The sequence below is a fragment of the Fringilla coelebs genome (genome assembly GCF_963513975.1).
Source record: "Fringilla coelebs genome assembly, chromosome: 2".
NCBI lineage: Eukaryota > Metazoa > Chordata > Aves > Passeriformes > Fringillidae > Fringilla > Fringilla coelebs.
Genome location: NC_140029.1, coordinates 67887354 through 67902392, shown reverse-complemented (window position 1 = coordinate 67902392; position 15039 = coordinate 67887354). Strand labels below are relative to the sequence as shown.

The 15039-nt window shown below is 34.2% G+C and overlaps 1 protein-coding gene across 1 annotated transcript in view; it reads left to right on the top strand.

The window, feature by feature from the left end:
- NBEA (neurobeachin) overlaps positions 1 to 15039 on the top strand; it is a gene marked incomplete at its 5' end in the record, with an annotated part of 454102 nt that overhangs the window by 68517 nt on the left and 370546 nt on the right. Inside the window, one exon of the mRNA XM_084201080.1 lies at positions 10403 to 10634. Within this exon, the coding sequence (XP_084057206.1) occupies positions 10403 to 10634 (232 nt within the window). The remainder of the gene's footprint in view (positions 1 to 10402; positions 10635 to 15039) is intronic.

Genomic DNA, 15039 nt, shown 5'->3' with positions numbered 1-15039 from the left:
TCTTAACAAGAATTAGGTAGATTATATGAGAAGCATGTGCTCAAGCTCCCCAAATCAGTCTAACTCTATAATAGATATTGTTTTGTTATTATTTCCTGCAATCTGCACATCTGTTTTAAAGGAAAAGTCTGCTTGGCGCTTCTACATTTTCTGTTGGCTTTAACCTAGTTATGCTGAATGCAGAGAATTAAATAGAACTATGGCACATGCCCAGTATTAGTTCTAGAATCATTAAAGTCACGAAAGAGTCACTCTTCAGAAGTGAGTGAGGGCTTTTCACCGTGCCAAACACTGAGTTGTTTTGTCCCACGTTAACTTTTTGGAGCAGAGGACTGCCTGGTAAGTAGTTAATTAAAAATGAAAGATTGATGAGAATGAGCACGTTGAAATTGAATGTAGAGCTTCTCAAGTTGGTGATGAACATTGCCACTAGAAACTTCAGCATTTCAGAATGCTGACACCAACTGAAAATATAACTACACATCTCAAAATTAGTGCTGTAAGCAAGCAGTAGGATGTTGAGAATTAAGGACCTTCCCACTAAGCTCCTGTTTATGAGCAAAACAAAGTTAAGACCAGTGCTGTGCACATCTCACTTCAGTGTTCTTTGAGATCACTTTATACCTGGCATTGTGAATTGCCTGGGCTATCTCTCTGCCATTAATCTTTAATGTACATCTATAGGTATCAGTTGGAAAACGGTGCTGTCATAAGTAAGTTCATTGGAATTGTTTTGGTTTTAAATATTGCATAGCCATGATTTATAGTTTCTGGGCTTTTAAGAGTTGTTGAGTGTTGTGTGACAAAAGGGAAATGAAAAATTTCAAAATGAAAGCAGTGAAAGACCCTAAAGAAAACCAAACTTAAGGAAAAGGTGGACACGAGAATAGGACACTCACAAAATTCATTATTTAATTGTAGAAATTTAAGTAGGTAATAGCTTAATTTTAATATAGAAATGTAAGTAATTCCTTTTCTTACCAAACAGTGCAGTGGTATTTAAAAAAAGCTAGTCAAGTGGTATTTAGCAGAGTAAGTGGCACATAAGAGAGCTCCTGAATAGTGAGGCAAAACAGGTAATGCCCTCTGAGAGCAACCACTTTGCCTTCCTGATCATACCCCATGGAAAAGAAGGGGGCAAGGAGAGCTGCAGACTATTTGTTTTGTGTTTACAGACTAAGGGGGAATATGTGATGACTGTCTAGAAGATAGTGGGCTAGTACTTGGGGCTAGTGGGCTTTGTCCTGATGGTGTGGAACTATTTTTTGATCTTAGCCAAAGTGTGTAGGTAGCACATACACCATGATCCTCACAAATCAACATTCTTTGTCATGTGTTTCTTCTTTAATTGCTAGGTATCCTTGATGTACCAGAGAACAATCCCACTGACTGTTCTAAAATAAACTCCATCATTTTCCAAGACTAAAATTCCATTAACTGTATTGTTGCAATTTGTTCTAGTCACAGAGTGCATCTGTGAGTTAACATGCAAAAGAGAAATTGCTTTGACAAGTATGTTTGAATAATAAAAAATGAATAAAATAAACAAAGAAATTTAAAAAACAATTGTTCTGAGCTACTGGCAACTTCTGTTGACTAAAATTTTCTATTAGTATTTATTGCAAATGCATTCTCCTTGCTCCTGTATGTGAAGTTTGGGAAACAGGTGTGCGTGCATTGAGGGTTTTTCCAGATGTCTTCTTTTAAAAACAGGCATTGCTGTTTGCCCAAACATAATGTGTGATAGTGTTTGCTGTGCAATACAAATTAGATTTAAATCAATATGCAATTGTTGGCAGCTTAATGTTTCTTAGAATTTCAATTTTTTGGTGATGCTCTCTGATAACTATGTTAAACCTTGGCAAGATTTGCTGTACAGAGATATGTCATTCAAACTAACTAAAAAACCCCAAAAAGCTACATATAGTTTCTGACTGTTGAAAAATAAATAAGGAATGCTGCTGACCTATTAGATTTGGCTGTTCAAGTTTCAGCAGTGCAAGTGCGTAGTCTTATTAGTAGAAGAGGCTACAAAAGTAGTTGCAAAAAATATTTATCTTTTCAGACTACATTTCATTTGTGATTTTTGTAACTCCCAGTTATTTCCATTTATTTTACTTCTCTTCTGGCTTGGAAACGAAGAAAATACTTTAAGGAAAAAACCCCCAAAAAAACCCCAAAAATAACAACAACAACAACAACAACAAACAACAACCAAAAAAAAAAAAACCCCCCCAAAAAACCCCAAAAAAGCCACAATTCCAAACCACCACCAAGTAACTTGCTTTAAAATACACCTGGTTGTTGAAAACAGGCAATTAGAAGCATGAGCTTATATTGTACTAGCATCTGTACCTTGATCTTAAAGTTATTATTGAAAGAGAGAAGACAGGCAAGAATGGGCTATGAAGTATTAAAAGCAAAATGAACTGGTAATGCCTGTTTAGTAATGCTATTTTTCATACTCTTTAAGCTGTGCTCATTTATCAACTTCTTTATAGTCCATAAAAATCTATTTTGAATTTTTGCTTTCAGACATGTGAGAAACCTAAGTTGCTTGGTTTTATTTATTAAAAAAATTCTCAGTATCTGTTTCCATTTTTGATGTAAAAAAAGTCCCTTATCAAATTGGCTGATCTCTTTTGTGATTAAGTCAAGATCAGAAGTAATTTGTAAGAGAAACTGAACTAGATAAACTGAAAACAAATTAGCTACAAGTTTGAGAATGGTTTTAATTTTACTTCACTGAAAATAAACCTGCAATTTTTATTTCTTAGTCTTTAATTTTTCAGGTTCAACATCTTAAAGTAAAAGCTCATATTCTGCTTTGGCCAAAAATGGTTTTGTGCAGATCAAAATAATAGATAGGAACAGTGTCTCCTTCTAGTGGCACAGGAACAATAGACCATGAGGAGGACTTTTAGGTTTGTGTTTTGGATTAGGTACTTTTACGCAAAATACTTATATCTGTCTTCATTTCTGTCAGACATGGTGGGATTACTTTATAAACTCTTCTGTGTGGGTAAGATTTGTCCTGTATCACACTTTAAAACTTTTTTTCTGTTCCTTCTAGAGGTAGGACTTTTTATTTCAAGGAATCTGACTCTTGTGCTAAAGAAGCTTTTATGAGGGCAGATATTTGAACTTCTCAGACAAATTCCTGTCCTACCCCAAAACAGTGGTTTTTTGGAGTAAGTAAAGAACAGCTTAAGAAATTTGTGGCAAATAGCCCATTTTTTGGTTTTGTTTTGTGGTTTGGAGTTTTTGTCTTTTTTCTCTTTAAGCCTCTGCAATACTTAGAGAAGGTCTGACATTGTCAAGGATGCTATACAGCCTTGTGGTCTATCCCAGTGTAATTGGTAGTTGTCTCAGTAAATCATACATATATGCAGTTGATCTACCACTAGATATGATCTTCCTGCAGGAGTGTCCTCCTTCCTCAAGGGAAAATGTAAGAAAATAAAGGGAAATCCGTGGGATATTTTAAAGCTTGCATAATAATAAGCACATTCTTGTAAGTTCTAAAAGCTCACCATGTTACTTCATTCATACTGTCTCAGCAAGTATAAAAAAAGATTTAAATTCATTTCTTGGATTGCTTTAAAATTGTCAATAAACTTACTAGGTAGCATTCCCTTAGTGACAAACTGCTGAGTATGTGCAATATACTATTCAGAGTAAAAATGGCTTTGAAGTTAAATGAAGGAAGGCTCATTTAAAAGGGTATGTTAATGTGCAGAATTATATCCTGTTGTAATGATTCACATGAGAATCAGTCTTTTAGTGCTGTCATTTGGTTATAAACCATATTGTGAGCTCATTGGTTAAGATTTATCTGACATAACTTTTGAAGTGCCTGTCTGAACTAGTTGTCCTTTTATAGTCAGTAAAAAGTACTACATTCCCTGAAAAAGATTTATTTCATTCTGATGTTGCAGCTAAAACCACTGAGATAATCACTTCCCTTAAGCATCTTTTTCTTTCCAATGATGGTAAAGAGAATTGTGGAAATTAGCCCCGATACACATAGCTGTAATTCAAATCTCCAAGGACTACCTTTTTTTTAAATTTAAAAATAAAGAATGTGTACCAGTTATGAAACATACCTTCCTAAGTTTTTTAGCTGTGATTTTCTTTGTAGTTATATTGATATATTTAGGTTAACAAATGCATATGATAGCACACATTTCTGTCACTGAACAATTTAATTTATTCCATTTAGCATTCTAAATGGTTTTGCCTAAAGAAATCTTTTTTCATGCAGTTGAAAAAGAATCTTCCTAAAAATCGGAATTAATTGTTTAGAAGTTTAAGGTTTTAGTTAATGACCATAAAAGAGTAACCTGTTTTTCTCCTGCCTGAGTCCCCTACTGCTTTTCTCAGAAAATGCAGTTTTAATGCTTGTACTGTTGCCTGTCTTTATATAAGAAAGAGTAGCAGTCAGATTCCACATATTTGGAATTCTCACTGGTGATTATGAAATCAGTTCAGTGTTGTTTTGTAGCAAAGATGCTCCAGTTTTGACAAAAATTATCCTTCCATGTTATATGATGGCTTTAGTTGTCAAGAGTTAAATGTTTACTAATTTTCTCTTCAAAAGAACGAATTGATTTGGGATTTTAAGAGATTTTCAATCTCGTTTGAGTAGGTTATTCTCAGCTCTTTTCCTGTGGAAACTTGTGCCATATGCTGAGTCAGCTGTTTTGTAATGTCTAAAATGAGAGATGAGCATTAGGGAGAGGAAGAGAAATAATAATTTTGTTTCCAAACTGTTTACCTCCTATATAGCTAAAAGAAAAGATTTTTTTTTTTAATTCTGGTTGTGTATGTATATACTTGAACTTAAAATGCTTCAGTTTAAAACAGATGAGGTTGTTATGTTGACTGTGTTATGCTTTCATTTATTTTTGCCTTTAGACAAAGGAGAGCAAATGTCATATTACTTAATTGGGAGAGAGAATGTAGGAGTGACTTGGTGGAGATTAGGCCTGGATGTCATTAGCGCTCAGTTATTATATTATTGTGATACTTGAATTTTTCAGTGGCACTGTCCATCTAGTATTGGAATTCATAGTCTTGATTTTTGTTTAGATAAATGCAGATAGGACTCCAACTTGAAGGAAGCTGGAAAATGCTTCTTTGGCAGCAATGAACTGAAAACTTAGAGATGTAAATGCTTGAAGACTTTGGTTTATATAGCTCTAATATACAGTCTTTAATTGTTGCTGTCTGCAGCTTCCTGAGGAAAGGAAGTGGAGAGGGAAGTTTTGAGCTCTTCTCCCTGGTATCCAGTGCCAGGATGGATGGGAATGGTTCAAAGCTGCACCAGGGGAGATTTTAATTGAATGTGAGGAAGCACCTCTTTGTGAAGAAGGTCATCAAACACTGGAACAGGCTTTCTGGAATGTGTTTGTTGTCCCAAGCCTGTCAGCGTTTAAGCGGCATTAGGATAATGCTTTTATCAACATGCTTGAACTTTCAGACAGCCCTGGAATGGTCAAACACTTGGACCAGGTAATTCTTCTAGGTCACATCCAGCTGAAATATTCTATTCACTTTTAATTTCAATTCATTCTTCCTAACTTGATTTGAATAATCTGATACTAAAAAATTCCAAATTTCAGAAGTCAGCAATTTAATTCTAGATGTTCAGCAGCGCGTATTTTATTGCATTTCAAGAACTTTTGTGAATATACTATGTGAGATATGTAGACAACTTCTTGTGTTTGGGGGAGTATTTATTCTCTGGTTTTTTATTGAAAGGGTGTAAAAGACCAGCCTAAGTTCTGAGATGTGGCAATTTAGGAAGAAACCCTTTTATTGCGTAGCATAATGAATGATAGGAACTTACGGAGGCATGGCTGCAATGCTCAGAAAAATGGAGATTCCAAGCAAAACAGCTGCATTTGAGAATGGTGGTGTAGGTTAAGGAAGGTTCTCGGAGCAATTTGCAAGGAGTGTCAACCTGTTGTTATAAGCAATCTCAGCATGGGGAATCCAGTCTAACTTGCTTATTGCTGGCAGTTCAGTACCACTTTGGGAAGAGTTGTTTGTTGACCACAGTCAACACACTTGTAACAATTATCTGAACATCAGATTGGTGATTCATTTTTTACAGATGTGCTGTGAAAGATGCAGAATATGAGACAGTACAAGCAATACTTCATGATACTTAATCAAAGCGAAAGCATGGTCTTTACTAAATATTAAATATTCCCTTGAAGAATGAGAGGACTTAGTGTTTGACATAAAAATAGATTCTGTTTGAGATGTATGATATGGAAAGAGCACTGATTTATGGTATGGCATACTGGCTTTTGTGAGGATTTCTATCAAAGTGTTCATATTGTACTCCAGCTGAAATCTGTCTTATTAGAGAAGTCTATTATGGGAGCTATATTAAAAATAAGTTACTTTCTGGAAGTATGGTTTAACTTTTTGGTGTATGGTGTTGCATCCACAGTTTTACCTGACTTAGCTACAAATTCGTTATGAATATTAAGTTGTTTATTGGCCATTTTTAATGCGGCATAGTTTTTTGAAGCAGCATCCTCACACGGGCTCTTTCCTGGATGATAATATCAGACTTTGGACCCTGTCATCTTATACACATGAGGAAAACTATAATAAAGTCAAATTACTTTGCACATACTAATTTTGAGTTTTTAAGCGTTGCTTCCTGGACAGTTGATACCAGAAGAATCTTTGCAGCTCTCAGCAGTTGGTTTTTAAGTGCATTTAATGTTTTCTGGTTCATTAGCAAAGTTGGTCCTTTCATTGGTATCAGCACGTTACTAGCTCCTTGCCATTGTGCTTCTCCTCTGGTCACCTCCTCCTGTTGTGTTGGAGAATAGTTATTCCTCTTTATCTGCTGTCCTCCTTGGGAAATCCACCTGCAGAAATGCTGCTAGGGGATTACTTTTTTGTAATGAATGTTCTACTTCTTTTATTGGCTGAATTCCATTTGATCGTGCACATTTAAAAGCAGAGATGCCTGCTTTATTTCTTGAACACAAATTAACCATGTTAATTTTTTTCTGTATACTTGCTTCACTATTGTTTAGCTTTTCCTTGTCATCTTAGACTTCTCTTTATCAAGAAATTCATGATGAATTTAGGATGACTATTTTAAGGAAGTCACCTCCTCCTACCTTCCTAAATTTTTGCTGTCATTGTCAATTAGTTCATTAATTTGTTTCCTTTACTAAGGAAGTCGATTTCAATGATAATTATGATAATTTTTACTGTCTGAAGTATGCTTAAACTGAAGTTAGGGGAAAATAGGAACATTTTCATTTTCTCTTTGCAGTCACCCTGATGGGGTATAAATTTCTTGTGGTCAATTGTACAAGTGAAATAATTGTAGCACCTCCTGGATAGTCTGTAGCCCAGGAGAAGATTCTCCATAGAACCAATTTTATGAGCACTGAGTGCATTTTTTGATGCAGATTTTCTGAGATTTTTTAGAATGAGACATCTTAGTTTTAATAGTACAGAAATATCCTGTCACTTTAGACTGATACAGGGGCTTCATTTCAGTCTCAAGTGTTACATGTTAGCATATTGATTTACATTAGAAAGCAAATGCAGTTTGAATTATTTTAGTCTGTAGTGAATTATTTCCATCTGTTTTACTGATTCTATATTAGTTTATTAATTTAAATTAATTAGAGTTTTACTATGAATAGTGTTTGAGGAAAAAGAATCAGTCTGCGTCGTACCTCTTCATTCCAACTGAGGAATAACTGATTTTTTTTTCAGTTATTTTGTTTTTAAATCCAGCTTATCAAAACCAAATGGTGGGTAGCATATCTAGTCTGAACGTAGCCTTGTCTAAATGTTATCACAGAATTGGTGAGGTTGAAACAGAAGTCTGGAGGTTCTCTGATCCAAACCTCTTGCAAAAGCCAGGCCAACTAAGGCCAATTGTCCTGATTTGTGACCACATGGCTTTTTAATGTATCCAGTGATGAAGACTCAGCAGATACAATTTTTCATCCTCAATTTCCTCCATGGAAAGAAATGGAGGAAAATAGATGCTTCCAGGAGGTGTTTAATTTAATCTCAGGATATTAATCTAAGAGAGTTCAACTGAATGTCTTCTACAGGTGGCTGTTGTACTTCTGTGTGTTTTTGACATAATCTCAGAGAGGCTCATCCTGGTGAAGAGATATCTGAAAACACAACAGTGCAGATTGCTGATGAAGTATGCACAAGTTGCTGCTGTTTTCAGAAATAAAAACTATGCCTGGATTTCTTGAAAAGAGAGTAAAAACCTCTATGAAACTATTTCATAATTCTCAAGAATGACCATAGAAATAGGGTTCTTCTAATCTTGAAATGTTTTTGCCTTCCTTTGGTATACACCATGTGTTTACCAAATATGCAAATATATGATATGCAGTCACAAGTTTTAAATTAAAGTACTAATTATAATTAGGATAATAGTTTTTATTTGAATGTAATTAAATATCTCAGGAGAACTAAGGAGGCAGTCAGTTTATATATTTAGCATATTAGAAGCTTTTATGTTACAAAATTATAATTATTATTAGCAATTAATTGATAGAGGAAAAAGTAATTTGAAAGTGAATGCAAAGTATGAGTTAGGGTGGAAGCCAAATGTATTGTATTAATTGTCTGAAGATGGGGTATGAAAGAAGTCTTTGAATATTTGGATAGGTTTAGCCACCAAAAAATGTTTTCATAGTATTTCAACTTGCCTATTTTTTAGAGTTTAATTTCAAGTCAATACAAACTGCTTTTAAATAGGCCATAGAATTGCTTTCCTTTAAAATTGACTGTTGAAATTATGCACTTATAAGAGATAATTCTTTCAATATCTTTAAGATTGTTATTGAAATTTTAATTATATAACTCCATTAAACAAATAGAACAAAAATTCTTAAAGTTATTTTAATATTAATTTATTCCATTATTTTGTGTAATATATTTACCGTTACTGAAATTATTGTTACTGACAGACTGAGAGGCTTGACTTGTTCAGCCTGAAGAAAAGAAGGCTCCAGAGGGACTTTATAGCACTCAAAGGGAGCCTAAGGGAGAGCTGGACAGGGAGTTTTACAAGGGCATGTACTGGGTTGAGGGAGGGAAGGCCTTAAACTGAAGGAGGCAAAGTCTAGATTAGGTATTAGAAAGAAATTCTTACTGTGAGAGTGGTGAAGCACTGGAATCAGAGAGACTGGCCAAGGTTGGATGGGACCTGGAGTAACTTGGTCAAGTGGAATGTTCCTGCCCATGGCAGTGTGGCTGGAACAAGATGATCTTTAAAGTGCCTTCCAACATAAGCCATTCCATGATTCTGTGAAATTTCACACTGGTACTTTCAAAATTCTTTAAATTATTAGGATAAAGTAGGATTCATGAGAGTCAGACTGTGTTTCCTTCAGAACTGAAAGATTTTTATGCCATTAAAATGGCATTGGTTTTTTAAACTAAATTTCATATTTGGTTTAGTAGATTTTCTTGAGTTCAGCTTTTTTAAGTTACACAAATGACTGATAAAAATTGTTGAATTCCATTCCTAAAGATATGTTTGGTCATGACTCTATCTTATACTGGTTTGCTTTTCTCTCCCTCCTAATACATAACTGGTTATTGTTGTGTTTAATTGGAGTATAGGACTTTGGATAGTGTTTTGCCAGTACCTAGATAGATAGGAGTCAGGCTGTCATTTCATCAGAACTGCTATTACCTCACTTCTTTTCCGAGTGCTTGCTCCTTTCCTGGTGCATCCTCTCTCTTGCACCAGCCAGCAGGTTTCCTTGACCACACAATGAGCTGATGTGTGGTATAATAATGTAAATTTTCTATGTCTGTGTTACTCCAGAGCAGATGAGTGGGTCTTTTTCCAGGCATGACTGCATGACCATTTGGGTGGGACAATGGAAAAGGCAGTAAGGTTTTCCAAATGCATAACTAAGAGCAAGTATTGGCTTATATCAGGAAAAAAACCTCATTAATTTTAGTGTCTTTTTATTTTTGAGTAGGCAAATTTCAGAGAATGGTGGAAAAGCCTCAATTGCTTCCTGAGCTTTTCAGGTTCTGCACTACATCTGTCTGGGCCAGACTACCATATCAATTACTTCATAAGAAGGAATGATTCAAATATATTTTGATTTTATTTTATTGAGATGTTATTTTCAACACAGTGACAAAATTAAAGAAGTGTTTTATGACATTAGTGTGTATATTTTTTACAAGCTTTGTTTTGCATAGCATGATTGTCAATTTGCTCTTAGAAAGCATAGCTATTATTTTCTCTTATCAAAGTTGCTTCTCTAACCATTTAAAACATATTCTGTGTTGGTCACAATGAAGGTATGAGAGACACTAAACTATGTATTTCACACTGTAATACTGTTCTTGTTTTCTTTTTTAGCTGGTTGGTGGTGAATTTGATCTAGAGATGAACTTTATAATCCAGGATGCAGAGAGCATCACATGCATGTCAGAGCTTTTGGAGCACTGTGATGTAACGTGCCAAGCAGAAATCTGGAGTATGTTCACTGCAATTCTACGTAAAAGTGTCCGTAATTTACAGACTAGCACGGAAGTTGGCTTAATTGAACAGGTACTGCTGAAGATGAGTACTGTGGACGACATGATTGCAGGTATAAATTGCTAACTGATTAAAATAATTATTGCATTCTTGACCTGCCTATGTTTTGGGATTATAGAAGGGTATGGGATGTTTTGATTGTTACTTAAAGTGATGTTTTCATTAGTACTGCTATTGAGTCAGAAGTACATTTTTATTAATTTCAGGAAAATGACAAAAATATATTCTTAGCTTGAAATCTCTGTAGATACATGGTGTAAAATAACTGGTTGTTTAAATTTAAAGAATTAAAAATTGTGTTAGACTTTTTAACTAAAAGGCAATATTTTAGTTTTTATATACATTGGTCATTTTTTGATTGTGATGCCAGAATTTGTAGATCCATTTTAAACATAGCCTCGTATGACAGCATAACAGTTATTATTTACAGGTTTGAATGTAGGACGTATGGATTATGTTAAACAATCATTCCATAATGTATTTCTGTGAGCCCTATAATGTATTTTCATTTTTGCATTTGTGGGTTTTAACATCCTATAACGTATTGCAGCATTAATAAAATAGCATGCTTTGTTTGTTTGCTGAAAAGAATTCATGAAGTTATTGCCCAGTTAAGGTTTTCATAGTAGGTTTGAAGGAGTTTATGGTATTCCACACTACATCCTCTCCATAGCAGGGCACAGATTATAATCCTGATTACTTGGATACAGAACAGGTTTGCTCATCACATTTAAATATGGCACCTGAAGAGATTGATATGATTACTATTTATTTTCCCTGAGGGAGCTTAAGTAGTTTCTTTCAATACAGTGTGAAAGCCAAGTTCTTTATTCTTATATAATTGTGAGTGATGGTAGGATTCTGAGGATGCCTCACATTGTGAGGCATTTTTGAAAAATTTCAGAGGTTTACGTTCTGTAATTCTAATATTTTAGTTGATGATCTGATTCCTGACGCATATACAGGTTTGTGGAACAGTAAACTAGCAAGGATTTCAGATAAGAAGCAAGATGATTACAGTATGATAAAAACTGGATTACTGAGGAATGATTTATTCTTTGTCCTTTTTTCTTTTTGTTTCAGTATAAATGTGTTTGTAATATTAAGTATTTGGAAAAGCTACATTCTGTTTTTCAAAGCAAGTCATAATCATCATCTTGTTTAGAAATGTATCTCTAAATGCTAAAATCATGTGTTATGCTCAATACCATACAATGAAATTTAGACTGAAGTATAACAGCCCAATTGATTCATAAATGATGGGTTTCACCAAATATGTTTTGTTTTACAGTATTTGTAAGTATGGTATTTTAGAACAGTGTAAGGATAAAGATACACTTTTATTCCATGTTAAATATAACACACTATATGATGAGAACAAAAATTTCTATCCTAAAGTTTTTAGGGTTTAACTCATGGAAATAATTTTCTTACATGAGTAATCACACCAACAAAAGTTTTCCAATTTAAGCTCCTGCGAGTGGTACTTGTATATGGGGCATACAAGACTGCAATAGTGCCTCCATTAGAGAGGTTTTGTTTAACTGCTTAGTTAATTGTCGATGTCAGAAATATCAAGAGCATATGATCTGGCTTTTAGGAGCATTTGGGAATTAAAAAATTCTCTGAATTTACAGATATTAATGTAAGCCAGGGGTAGTAAATAAAAAAAAAAAAATCTAATGAATCTTCTACCTCAATCTTTTTTCTGAGAGTGGTCACACAGTGCTTCAGAAATAGACCTTCTGCACAAAAGTCTTCAGTAAGCTTGTTCTTTGGTATGCTTACATGGATGAAGGGAGTACATATTTAACTAAAAATCAAAACTGAAAATTGGAATTTTGATGACATTTTAGCTTTGCAGTGTGTTTCAAATTATCTGAGTATTTGTCTATATATGATGAGCAGGAATTGAAAAGAATCACGCTTCCTAGGGTTTTCTCTGATAACTGTAAATAGATTATTTTTTGGAGAGGTGTTTTTTTTTTAAAAGACATGGAAGCAAGCAAATTGATAATTTTGCTTTTATCTCTTGATTTCTTTAAGCACTTTAGTCTCCTTTTACAAGGGGTAATAACATTGGTGATAAGTCAGAAGTAACAAAAAAGGTCATGTAATAACTATTTCGATATTAGGTAAAATCAGTGACACCTAAAGCAGTATCTTTGTTTCCTAATGTCCTATGCAGATGTTGATGTCATAATTGTAGAATTGTTTTGCATCAAATGTTTCCATGAGCTTCCCAAAGCCAGGAGGTGAAGTAAGAAATTTTGTGTTAAAATGATTTTTAGCTTTAAAGGGAGGATGGTTTGAACAAAACCTGTGTTAATTTTTACTTCTACCACTTTTTTCCCAAAATAGTTGCTAATACTCTGTCAGCCCAACGTTTTGAAATTGGCTTTTATCATCTGTGAATGGTACAGCTTTTTTGTTTTTTTTTTTTGTAGTTTGCTTCTCTGGGAGTTGCTTGTTTGTTTTTAGGTTGTCTTTCTTGTTCCTTTGTGAAACATTTTGATTAGACCTAGATAGGGTTTAAATAGACAAGACAGGCAATAATGTCTGTTTTGTGTTCTGATAGCTCACTTTCAGGACCAGTCTAAGTCTGAAGCCAGTCTTCTCTGATTTTATGATAGTAAGACAGCAGCAAATAAACATGTACCCAAACTTCTGCAATGGGAAGAATTTTTCTGTCTGTTTAGATGGAGACTGTCAGATCCATGAGGTTCTGAGTACTTAAAATAGCTAACTTCATGTGGTTTTGCAGATTCTGTTGTGAGGAATAAAAGCTTAATAATTTTGAAAGTCTCAATGGCAGCCCAAATGAGCTCAGTTTGCTTTCCAGAAGCATCACCTTTCAAAAAAACAAAATCTTTGTCCTGTGACAATCTGTTATACTAATATAGAGAATGGTCAGCCATTTTATCAATAGTTCAGGAGAAAATATTTTCATAGATGATTGGTGCTTTCTTTTTAACACTTGCCCAGGATCTTCCTTGTGGGACTCATTTTTGGCAGTTCTCTGTTTCCAGGTGATGAGTAGTGAAGCAGATCACCTGCTCTGAGGGACTCTTTGGGATAGTGTGTCTGTAATCCCATCTGAGAGGTCTGAACGATGGATGAGAGAGTAGCCTGAACTCATAGGGAGTAGATATGTCTCACCTAAGTCCCATTTTCCCCTCACAGTTATGTTGTGATGATCTAGGTAGTTGTTCTAAAACTGCTGGGACTGAGTTCTTAAACACTGAAACAATTCATAGTTCCCAAGCAACAATGCTGGTTTTTGACTGCTCTGTCATTAATGGGCTGTTAACAAGCTGTCTTCTTTCAAACCATTCTGTAAGAAAAACTGCAAAATTATCACATTCCCTATTACAACCTGTAAAAATTAATTTACAACACCAAAGGTGTTAAATTGTGCGTTACAACCAAAGGGTTAAAATGCACAATTTCATGGCCATGTAATATTAAGAAGTTAAGGAGACATGAGGGTAGTTACCTGAAGTTTTCTTTTGAATGCTATTTAATAGGTCTTCCAAAGTTAATGCCAGACCCTTCATTTTGATATATGTGCATTGTTACTTGAAAGACAGGCAGGCATTTTCCTATTCTATTTTCATATTAAGTGACTGAATTAAACATTCTTTCAATGTTACTGGTTAATTTATAAATCCTATGAAAACTACTTAGTATGAAAGTATTCAGAAGGTGCCATCAATAGAAATTAGAAATACATTAAAAATGGGAAACTACCTGTTTTCTCCTTCTGGACTTAATGCTATTATATGCAATCTTGTTTCTGAAATGAGATCATGGATTTCAGTTATGTATGTAATCTTATTTAATATTAAAAAAAAGTAGACATGAAAAAAATCTAGTTGTAGTATGCTTTCTGACCTTTGCCCATTTATAGATGAGTGGATTACTAGGATTTATAAACCAGATGGGACTGACTCTTTTATGAGATTTCTAATAAGTATGAATAAAGTTATGTAATAATTATTTTTAAGTCTTTATATTGAAACAAGAACCTTTAAATAGCCTTAAGTGCTTCAACTTCCACAGATGTTGTTTGCTTTATCTTTGCTTCTTATCTACTGGGCTTCAATCTTCCAGGTCATTGTTTTACCCAGAGTTACATAATTAGGGAGCTTATGTTTGTTTCTCTCCATCAATGTTTAATTCATTACTTATAAATATGTATTTCTAATGCCTGTAGGTTATCCACATCTTCAGTAGAAATAAGAATTTTTCTGTGCCATAAGGTAGTACAGGGCTATAACAGTGAAACACAGCAGCACACATTCAATGATTTTTAAAACTTGCAATCATTTCTGTGCTTGACTGTATTAATTTGCACTTTTTTCCTCTATGTTACAAGATTTTTTTTTTTTAATGGTGTTCTGATTTTCACCAGACAACTTTTCTTCTACACAACATTTTTTCTCCATAAGGGAAGC